Source organism: Myotis daubentonii, chromosome 14 (genome assembly GCF_963259705.1).
Source record: "Myotis daubentonii chromosome 14, mMyoDau2.1, whole genome shotgun sequence".
Lineage (NCBI taxonomy): Eukaryota > Metazoa > Chordata > Mammalia > Chiroptera > Vespertilionidae > Myotis > Myotis daubentonii.
In genome coordinates this window covers 49,053,723-49,065,684 of record NC_081853.1, presented here as the reverse complement: position 1 = coordinate 49,065,684, position 11,962 = coordinate 49,053,723, and the positions used below count along the sequence as shown (strand labels likewise).

At 40.9% G+C, this 11,962-nt stretch overlaps 1 protein-coding gene across 1 annotated transcript; it reads right to left on the bottom strand.

The window, feature by feature from the left end:
• Window positions 1-10,095: 10,095 nt before the first annotated feature.
• On the bottom strand, window positions 10,096-11,144 carry LOC132215660 (small ribosomal subunit protein uS2-like). The gene has a single exon (XM_059664233.1). The coding sequence runs from the start codon at window positions 11,069-11,071 to the stop codon at window positions 10,184-10,186; it is 888 nt and encodes a 295-aa protein (XP_059520216.1). The 5' UTR covers window positions 11,072-11,144; the 3' UTR covers window positions 10,096-10,183.
• Between the last annotated feature and the right edge of the window lie 818 nt (window positions 11,145-11,962).

Genomic DNA, 11,962 nt, shown 5'->3' with positions numbered 1-11,962 from the left:
TTTCAGGGATCAGTGACATTTCCTGAATGATGAAAGAGTCAAGACGTGGATGCCAACACTCCGTTGCCTTGTTCACTCCTTCTAACATTTGGGAGATATAGATAGAAGAAGAGGGAGAAGAAGAAGGGAAAGGGAAGAAGAGGAAAGGAAAAGAAGAGAAGGATACTTCCATATATTTCTTCTAATAATTTAATTATTCATTTTACAAATTTATGTATATAGTTGGATTAAAATTTTTTTATAAATATTCTATGACATAGGTATTCCCACTGGATAGGCAATGAATGACCCAAACACACTTAATCCCTTCTTTCCCCACTGGTTTTAAATGTGACCTTATCATATACTGTAGTTCTTTAAATTTTTACCAAATTGATTGAAATTTAGTATAATGCCATCATTGTGCACACATGATAGCCAAGGCCAGTTTCATTGATGTGCAATCTATGCAGTCAACAGGACTACATGTTCAGAAGATGTACCTTTGAGGTATATAATGAAATACCAAGAGATTAAATTTAATATAACCAAATATGTATAGTTACTTAAAAGCAGACACCATTTTTCACCCATTATTGTACTAATCATGGTATTTGCTGTCAACATTTTTTAAAAAATTAATGACAGAAAAAACGATTATCCTTTTCTTTTGAAAATTTGAAAAATAAGAACCCCAAACCAGAAAACAACAACCTTAGATTTTATTTGAGCCATGGCCCTCAGAAAATAGTTCCCCTGAGAGGGTATAGGCATCTGACCTAATGTCAGTCTAGGCTGGAGTCTGCAGAGTAAACAACCAGAATCTTTTTTCCTCTTTCTGCAATGGAAGCTGAGGATAGGGATTCCATCAGTGGCTCAGATAAATCTTCCTTTTCATATTAGCTCTGGCCCTGAGCTAATGTTGCTGTGAATCAATGCTTTGCCTGTCAATTTCTATTTCACTTGCATGAGGGAGCCAGTATTGAAAGAAAATAAAAATGTGTTGTCAAAGGTTTTTTATTTGTTTGTTTACTTGTTTTTAATGAGGATACTCTTTTGCCACGCCTTTCCTCTTGACTTAAGGATTTATCATTTGTGGATTGTCTCAGTGTGTGCCCTAGAGCTGATCCAGTGGAAATCTGCCCCGGGAATAGCGGAAAGCAGTTAAGCAGTTCTTCAGAAGGCAATTGGACCCCAAACCCTGGGCAGGACCTGTTGGTTCTAGGTGTATGTGCCGCATGCAACCTGCTTCCTGCATCTAAAGCCCAGGTTTGTTTCTTCTACACAATTCCACAAAAAGATAAATTTCCTTAAGGGGGAAGGGTTTAAATTGAGAGAATTCTTCTGGTCTCAGAAAGCAAAACCCTGTGTTAAGACTCAGCATATCATTCCTACCAAGCCTCATTTTCAGACTCAAGAGTTTTGTCCTAATTTGCGAAACATACTTTTTTTCTTCAAAGGTCTGCTCTCAATGCACCCTTTGCCCCTGGAGGCAACCTGGACTAGGTAGTCACCTTGCACACAATGGCCACAGTGCAGTCACTAGGGTAAACCTGAGCCTCCAGCACCAAAGCGGTTGGCAGACTTCCTTCCTTCCCTAGAGAAGGGCAGCGCACTGCCCGTCTCGGGTCTCCTGTGCTGTCTGATCTGTGTTTCTCTTTGAGGGCTCCTGATTGAGGGAACAGCTGTTCCTCCTGCCCCTCTGGGCTTTGCACACAAATTAAAAAAACTGAATAGTTACAGACCGAAGACTCAGCAATAAACAGAGCCAGTGAGTATTTTAACTCAGGAGGCCAACTGTACTTCGAGTTGGAATAGATAACCTAAAACTCCTAACAAGTTCTCTTGCCTTGGTCCTTCCTGTTATACTATCCTTGACATTAAAAATAGTAGATTTGCACTTTATTATGGGAAAGTTATAGCCCTAAGGATTCCATTTTATGATCGTGTGATCCCCTTTTAGCCTGTCGTTTCTTTGAATTAATTATAAATCTTTCTTTATTCACGATCTCATTGTGTGAAAAGGTCTATTTCATACCTGCCTCCCCTGAAGGTTGTAAGCTGTTTGAGGACAGGGTCAGACCTGTCTTTTTATTTGGCTCCTAATCCCTAAACCCTAGCAAGTTGCTTTGGACAGAACAGACATTCATTCTTTATTGTCAAATGAATTTATAAAGGAAAACAAGGAAGGAAGGAGGGGAGATCAGCTCTTGAGCAGTTACTACATGCAAAGCTCTGAAAAACATAAAAGAAAGTTATAAGAATAGATTTATATATAATTCATGAGGGCGTACTTTATTTCTGGCTCACATTTTAAATGATTTACATGTAATCCATTTATCCATTTGCCTATAGAACACCCTTTGAATAAGGTTCTAGTATTATCCCCATTTTCCAGATGAGGATGCTGAGGCCCTGAGATTGGATATGAAAGAATTGGCATAGGATCACTGGGCATTTCTCTCCAGAGCTTCTGATCTTAAATGCTATAGTTTAGAATTTTAGTCTAAATTCCCTTTCCTGATTTTCTTTTTTTTTTAAAATTCATTTTGAAGACAAAAATAAAAAAAAAATTAATAAAGGATAATTTGAGGGATCCGCTACATCTCCAGTCAGGAAAGTGTAAGTGAACTATTGGGACTGAAAGACCAGTTGTGGAGACTCTGCTGGTAGCTTCTGAGTAAGTGGGCCAAAGAGAAAAAAAAATGAAAAAAAATGATGAAGGTAAGGGAAAAGAAGTGAAACAGGCCCTTCTGCTTCCAAAGACACATTAATTCCAGGGAAGATTGGAGGTGTGGGCAGAAAAGGATGTAGAGAATGAAGAACCGAAGGCCAAGAACCAAAGAGCCAATGGGAAAAGATCATATAGTCCTAAGGGGGAATGACTGACTCAAAATATAGCAACTGCCAGACCAAGTGAAAGCTTTTTCGCTGGGGTCTGGGTTCTAGGTATCCACTGATACTCCCTGGGCAAGGGGGTGTTTTCAGAGAGTCTCTGGGTACCAGAGCTTTGAATTCTAATCACGTGCTGTGACTTGAGGTGGGAGGGAATCACAGAACCATCACCCCAATTTAAAGTTCAGGCTCTAATTTTAAGTGTCGACATGGCCAGCAAATGTAGTCCAGGCCTACAAGGCTGAGGATTCTGAGCCTGTCCCTGCCAGGGCACTGGGCACCCTTGGTTCACAGGGAGGGCACTGAGGCTGAAGCTTAGCTAGGATGGAGGAGTAGGAGCAGTGAGAGACCCAGACCAAGGCTTGAAGGAAAACAAAAATATTCTAGAATCCTTATTTGGGCCAGATGGTAATGGAGACCTCTGATCTAGAATAAGGTTTAGATATTCAAAGGGATATTTAAAAATAGAGAACATGAGGCTAAAGTACGTTAGTAACCCAAGCGACAACTCTAATGAAGATGTCAGAGCTAATGGGAGAATGCGTGAGAACGGGGCCCAAACTTAAGGGATACAGAAATAGATTTGGGAACTTGACCAGGATATGGAGCCTGTGGCCAGGAATGATTTTATTAGGAGCCCGAGGCCTTGTCCATGAGTGATGAGAAAGCCAAAAGGGCTGATTTGGATCCCATCAGCCATAATTTGGCCATAATAATATTAAAAAGGTCTACAGTGGGAAGGCAAGGGTGGGTTGGGGTGGGGGTGGGGGGAAAGAGATCAACCGAAGGACTTGTATGTATGTATATAAGCATAACCAATGGACACAAGGCACTGGAGGGGAGGGGGGAGGTTATGTGTAGGGGGAGGGGTGTGGCGGTGGGGAGAGGGGAGGCCAGGGAGAGGTCAATGGGGGGAAAAAAGGAGACATATGTACTACTATTTGTAATACTTTAAACAATAAAATAAAATTAAAAATTAAGAAAAGGTCAGGATATAGTACTGGAATTCTGTTTTCACATGGAAACACCTGCATTGTTTACAAAATATGTGTATCTGTATGTGTCTTAGGTTGGGTTTTCTAGAAGAGACTGATAAGGAAATTCAATTGCAAATGATTTGTTGGGAGAATCAGTAGAGAAGAAATTAATAAGGGGAAGAGGGAAGCTGAATAGGGCAGGAGAAGGAATAGAGCAAGGATGTAGTCTGGTTAGAGACCAGCTTCAGACTGATCCCTCAGAGAGCCTTAGAGCACAAAATGCACCCTGCAGGAGGTTCAACCTGAGATAAGGGGCCCCGACTTTTGTAGCCCCTCGGTCATTGGCCTCTAGCTGTCTGAGGTAGAGGAAAAGTCTGTGGGTACAAACATCTGGGAAGGCCAGTTCTACCCAGTCAATCCAGCGAATTCTCCTGAGAAATGGACAACTGGGAGCCATTATCAGCCAACACTCACATTGCTGGCAAAGGGTGCCCAGGCCAGGTAAAAAGATCTGGTGAGAGTACCGCCTGCATCCTTCAGTACATGTGCAAGGGCATGCATAGGTGTGGGAAAACCACTGTTTATATTTTCTGAGAAGTTCTTGGTGGGGTCTGTGCCAGTGACAGATAGGCTAAAAAAATAATGATCTGACTTATTTTATTTTTTTAAATTTTGTTTTATTGCTTAAAGTATTACAAAGAGTATTACATATGTCTTCTCCCCCCCCCCCCCCCACCGCCCTTGACATTCCCCCGGCCTCCCTTACCCCCCCAGTGTCTTATGTCCATTGGTTATGCTTATATGCATGCATACAAGTCCTTTGGTTGATCTCTTACCCACCCCTCCCGCCACCCCCAACCCTCCCCAGTCTTCTCGCTGTAGTTTGACAGTCTGTTCAATGCTGCTCTGCCTCTGTATCTGTTTTTGTTCATCAGTTTATAATGGTCTTTATTATCCATAAATGAGTGAGATCATGTGGTATTTTTCTTTCATTGACTGGCTTATTTCACTTAGCATAATGCTCTCCAGTGATCTGACATATATATTGGTGCATAGCTGACCTCAGAGGAGTGCATTTTCTCCTCATTGCATGCTCTCCAATATAGGCCCTAAGCCTCATCCTGTGTGCATTTTGGGTGTGTTTATGTACACATGTGTGATCCATGTGCAGTGTCGGGGCTACTTATGTCCAGGGTATCTTTTTTCCTGGTGTGGAGTTAGCTGAGAAAACAACTTTGTGACTAGAAGTTTCTTCAGTTAGTATGGTATATGAGCAAGAGTTACGGTCTCTGTGACTGAAGTATTTTGTGCAAAGCAGACTCAATTTTGTCATCATTTCTTCAGGGCACCCACTTGCCTCGGAGAGGACTAGATGGGCACTGACAATATTTGTCTCCCTAACTTTCCTGTTTTTCCCAGTGTTCCTTAGTCTACCAGCTGCTTCATCTTGGGCCATTCACATTTAGATGTATTTCTACCTTCACTCAGGATGATGTCAACTCTTGCTAGCCTTGGGATCATTCTATCTCTTTAAAGCCTGTTTCTGCTTTGATCCATTACATACCAACTCTCTCTTCTACGTTGGTGCTTATTTGTAAATTTTCAGAGTTCTTATGGTTGCTCTCACTTACTGACTGACACATGCAAATATAAGAACTTACACACACACACACACACACACACACAACATTCACAAATAATTACACAAACAAATATGTTCAGTCCAAAAGGAAGAGGGGTACAACCATCTACGTATTTTATGGCAGCACAGACACAGATGTCACCAACTTAGTTAATGACACAGTGAGTCACAAGGAATCAGTGGTATGAAAGGAAATAGGGGATATTTCATACTTTTTGACAAGCTATGATTGCCACTCACGCTCAACTGCGGAAGGATGATGGCAGTAATGGGCATATACAGGAGGTAATGGATGTTCCCCGCTTCCCTCTTGGTCTCTGAGCTGTGTTATGTGCAGCTGTCCCTATTCATAACATAGAAAATTAGAAGCAAAAGTCTGTTGCAAATGAATGTCTAAAGAATATAGACACAATGGGGGATGGGGACCTCTACCCCTTAGAAGTTTTTATGAAAAAAAAAAGAGTGGTACAACCTGGTTCACAGGAGGTTTTGAGAATTAATTCAAACCTACAACTGCTAAGAACCAAGTAGATGCGGTGGTAGAGCTGCAGGGGAGACTTACATAAGTACAACTTGGTCCCTGACAGAAAAAAAATGCTCATAAAGAAGCAGTTAAGGAGTAAATACTATAGAAAAAGAAACATTACATATACATATAACTCCCATAATTCTAGAAGAAGAAGAGTTCCATTTGTAGATGGATTGACAGTACACTCTAGTCATTTTTCTCAGGATCTGGTCTCCAAATCTTCACCTTTATAAATTACCAAGAAAAGAAAGCCTTAAGTCATCTCTCTATGGGCTGCACAGATATGATGTCATTTTAAGGTTTTATTTTTGGTGAATTTATATTACACGAGCCAATTCTCAAATACATAAACTCTAACATAGATCCTTTAGGCAACTAGAGAAGTGATGAACTTCATCCTCCTGAAAAAGGAACAATTTATCATCTACATTCCACAACCACTTACAAAGGAATATAGATTGTTTTTCTTCAACCCCAGAGCCTTGATTTAAGAGCAATTTGAAAGTTGAAGGGATGAATCATTCTTGTGAGAATAATAACACAGAACTTCCAAATATAATATATTCTTCAAGTGCCCTTAAATTTAGGACATTTGAATTTCTGTCAGAAATGGGCATATGAATTAAACACTAGTCTATTCCTATTGTATGAAGTCTGTCCATCTATCTACCTATCTGTCTGTCCATCCATCCATTCATCCATCTATACATCTTTCTAAACTATCTATGTACTAGGATATATCATCTAGAAAACAAATGTTTCTGCATTGCTACAAAGGGTAGATTTTACTGTCATTTGTCTCTTCCTTCCAGAAAATTCAATCCTGACTTGACTTTTACTCAGTTCTGATGAAAATCATCCTGAGGATGGATGTTACTGAGAAGCATGACATGAGAGGCAGTCCAATCTTATACTCTTTCATTTGTTCACTTATTCACTTATTCTTAGAGAACTCTTCAGGTTCAGGGAACAGTGATACCAAGGATGTCCTTTGCTCCTTCGTACATTGTACAGAATTGGACAGATAAATGAATAAGTGATCCAAGTGCAATTGTGCAAGTGATGGGATGAGGTTAAGGGAGTTTCTAAGAGGATCAGCTAAGCTAGAATCTCAAGTGTCAGGGACAAGCAGACCTCCTAGAGAAGATGGTGTCTGAGATGCTTTTGTAGGGGGGAAAAAAACCAAAGAAGTATTCTTGAGAGAAAGGGTGTCATATGCAAGGTCCTGTGACATCAATATCCTGGATCGTTTAGTAATGTTGACCTTTGAAACATAAAAGGCCAATTGGGACCTCTTAAGAGATGATACTTGAGAGAAACAGTAGGGATCAGATAATAATTATCTTTTGTGATTTGATAAAGTGAGGGGAATCTATGCCAAGGGAAATAGGAGGCTTAGTATGATGAGTGGTATTTAGAATGATTCATCTGGCAGTAGGAAGTTGAACTGATAGGAGCAAAGGAGAGGCAGAGAGACTAGTTAGGAAGCCATTACAATATCCAGGTAGGAAAGATGAAGGCCTGAGTGCAGGCAGTGGTCATGGGGATGAAAAAGAAAGAACCCCCTGAGGGATGTTGAGGAGCTGAAGCCAGCAGAATGAAGGGACTGACGGAAATGAGAGAACTGGAGACTCCTGATTCTGTGACTGACAGCTGGTCAGCACACTGGTTTAGAAGCAGGATGGTCTTTCTTCCTTCTTTAGATCCAATTCCTACCATGAGTGTGTACATATAGCAGGCACTGAAATTTGTGGGGAAAAAACCACCAATAACAAAAGACACAAAACAAAACAAAGGGTTTTTGATGTCTATGCCACCTAGATACTTATGTAATCCTTAAAGTGAACCTTTTCAGCATTGTTGATGTCGATGTTATCCAGTTTTTATGATGGGGAAGGTGAAGCTTAAGATGAGTAACTTTCCCAAGGTCACACAGAACACACAGAGCTCATAACCCGTACACAGATTGTAAGCCATCAATTCCATTACTGCATGGAGAAACTTCAAATACTACTACGACGATGACTACGACTACTACTACTACTAATTGTATTTAGTATAGAGAAAACATTGAGCAAAAGGCATGAACAGTTTGGAGAAGAAATATAATGGCAATCTAACATCCAAAAGATTCGATCTCACCATTCAAAGTAGTACAAATTCAAAATACTTCCGTAGTTCTGTACTCACAAAAGTAAACAATCAAAGAAAAGGATATAGGCCTCCCTTTTTGGTTTATCAAGTGGGTATTTTTTAAAATATGTGTATAATGTATAATGATGTGTAATATTTAAAAATCTGGGAATATATATATTTTGGAGGTGATGCTCTATTGTAAAGCCAATTTTTGAAGTATAACAATTACATTGAATGGTATATTTATCAGAGGTACATAACTTGATGTATTCTTATAAAGGGAACACACTGTCACCACTGGCATATGAACTAGAACATTGACAACATCCCAGAAGCTTCACTCTCACCATCTTCCTATCCAAAGGTCACCTCTGCCCTTACATAAACATCATACATTCATTCTGCCTGTTTGTAGACTTAGCATAAATGGAATCATATAGTGTTGGTTCATTCATTTAATATTATGTTTATGAGATTTATCTATGCTGTTGCATGTGGCAGTATTTTGTTTCGCTGTCATTGTATAATGTTTGTAGGAATCCTATATAATAAAGGCCTAATATGCGAAGTGTCTGGTTGTCTGGTCAGCCATTCAATGAATCAAAGCGTAATCTACACTAATAAAAGAGAAACATGCAAATTGGTGTCACTATGCTATGCCCACCAGCCAATCAGGATGAATATGCAAATTAACCCAATAAAGATGGTGGTTAATTTGCATATGCAGGCACGGAGTGAAGACTGAAGACTGAAGACGACTGAAGACTGAAGATGACTGAAGACTGAAGAGCCTTGGCTTCTCCGCTGTGGCTGGAGCGGAGAAGTCAAGCCTTGCTGTAGCCAGAGAGGAGAAGCCTCCAGGCTTGGCTTCTCTGCTGTGGCCAGAGCGAAGGCCTGGGTCCCGGGTGCCGGAGAAAACCGGTGCCTGCAGTCAGGGGAAGGAAGGCCTATTGCTCGAATCTCTTTGTGCAACCGGCCTCTAGTATGCTAATAATATGCTAAGGCCGCTCAACCGCTCTCTATGATGTGCACTGACCACCAGGGGGCAGACATTTGACCAGTTGACCAGTCGCTATGACATGCACTGACCACCAGGGGACAGACAGTTGACTGGTCAACCAGTAGCTATGACATGCACTGACCACCAGGGGGCTGATGCTCCGACCAGTAGGTTAGCTTGCTGCTGGGGTCTGGCCAGTTGGGACTGAGCAAGACAGGCCGAACATGCCCTGGAGCCCGCCCACGGTCCCTCCCTGGCTGGCTAACCTCCTGCATCCCTCCCTGGCCCCAATTGTGCACCAGTGAAGTCCCTTGGCCTGGCCTGTGCCTTCTCGCAATCCGGGACCCCTCAGGGGATGTTGGAGATCTGGTTTCCGCCCGATCCTGCAGGCCAGGCAGAGGGACCCCACTGGTGCACAAATTCATGCACTGGGCCTCTAGTATGTCATAATTGATTGATCATTCTACTATTGATAGCATTTGGGTTATTTAAGATGTTTGAGGCTATACTGAATAATATCCTACCATATGTTTTTGATGAATAATGTTGATTATAAGCACAGGAATTGAATTTAGGGCATTATCTGTATTATTTAGTAGACATTAATAAACAATTTTTCAATGTGATTTTGCCAGTTATAATTCTACCTGTAGTGACTGGTTACACCATAGTATTGCCAAGCCTAAATATAAATCTAGTGGGTGTATAGTGATATAAAATTATGGTTTTAATTTGCAGTTTTATATGACTAATGAACTTGAACACCATTTTATATACTTATTGGTATTTTGGATATTCTCTTTTGTAAATGTCAGTTCAAGTCTTTTACCCTTTTTGGATTATAGATCTTTTATCTTATTTGCAGGATATATATGAGTTTTTTGTTGGATACATCTATTCCAAATACCTCATCCCACACTTTGGGTTGCCTTTCCAATTTCTTTTTTTTTTTTTTCGACTTTTAGAAACTGTTTATTTTCCATCAACCTTATTTCCGTTCTGTTAAGAATTTGTGGAAGAACAGCTTAGGACCACTCAGTGGTTGTTCCTACCCATTCAGTAGCCTGAGCAGTGGGAGCTGCAGACCAGTCTTCAGTGGCAGGCTGAGCACTCCAGTCTTCAGTAGGAAACTGCTGAATGGGTACAGAGGGCACCTGCACGCCTTCAGACCAGTCTGTAACCTCAGGCTGAGCAGCAGTGAACTCGGGAGCAGGAGCAGTCCATTCGCCCTGAAATTCCTCCTTGGTCACAGCCTTTTCAGCAGCAGCCTGTTCTTCCTTTTCAATCTCTTCAGGATCTCTGTAGAAGTAAAGATCAGGCATGACTTCCCACGGGTGTTCACGGGAGATAGTGCCACGCATGCGGAGTACTTCCCGGGCCAGCATCCACCACATCAGACCCACTGAGTGAGCCCCCTTGTTGTTGCAAGGGATGGCGATGTCCACATAGCGCAACGGAGAGTCGGTGTTACACAGAGCGATGGTGGGCAGGTTAACGTAAGACGCCTCTGTGAGAGGCTGGTGGTCAGCCCTGGGATCAGTAACCACCAGAAGTCTTGGCTCCCGGAAGGCTGCCTGGATCTGGTTGGTGAAGGTTCCAGGAGTGAAGCGGCCGGCAATGGGAGTGGCTCCAGTGGCAGCAGCAAACTTCAGCACAGCTCGCTGGCCAGTGTTCCTGGACGATATGACACTGATGTCAGCTGGGTTTTCGATGGCAACAATGGCCCGAGCTGCCAGCAGAAGCTTCTCCCAGGTTCTCTTCAGATTGATGATGTAGATGCCATCACTTTTCCTTTTGTAGATGTACTGTTCCATTTGGAAGTCAAGGTTGGTGCCACCTAAGTGGGTTCCTGCTGCAAGGAACTTGAGGACATCCTCCTCCTTCATTTGCAGGACATCAAGGGCTCCGGACATTGTGAAAAGTTTCCCTTTAAGTTACGTGGGAACCGAGAACAACGCCGTATGGAGCCCTCCCTGGGTAGCGCGGAAAAGCGCCTTTCCAATTTCTTAATAGAATAGTTTAATGAACAAGTTCTTTATTTTAATGTAATGTAATTTATTATTATTATTTTCTTTTTTGATAAGTGCTTTTTGTTTCCTATTCAAGAAAACGTTATCTCTCCCAAAGTCATGGGTATGTCTCATAATTTTCTTCTAAAACAATTATTATTTTACCTTTCATATTTAGAATAATGATCTCTTTGGTATTGATTTTTATATCTGTTGTAAGTTAGCCATCAAAATTCTTTTTTTTCCATATGGATATGTAATTGACTCAGTGCCATTGTTTTTGAAAAGACTACCTTACATCATTATTTTGAAGTATCTTCTTTTTCTTAAATCAAATGTTTATATATTTATATGCTTCTAGAATATTCTATTACATTGGTCATTTTGTCTATCCTTGCAACAGTACCACACTACCTTAATTACTATAGCTTTGTAGTCAATCCTGATATATGGTAGTGTAAGTCTTCTAACTCACTTTTAGATCTTTATCTTCAAATTATTATAGATACTTTTGGTTCTTTGCCTTTTTATATAATTATTAAAATCAGCTTGTCAACTAAAAATAACCTGCTGAGATTTGGACTGGGTCTTCTTAGAATCTCTAGATCAATTTGAGGATGATTTACATCTGTGCAACATGAGCTTTCACATGCGTGAACTTGTATATCCCTCTATTTATTTAGGTGTTCTTTAATTCCTCTGAGAAATGTTTTGTAGCTTCCAGTATAATGGTATTACACATAGATTGATGTCTAGATGTGTTTCTAATTATATCATAATGTCATTGATGTATTT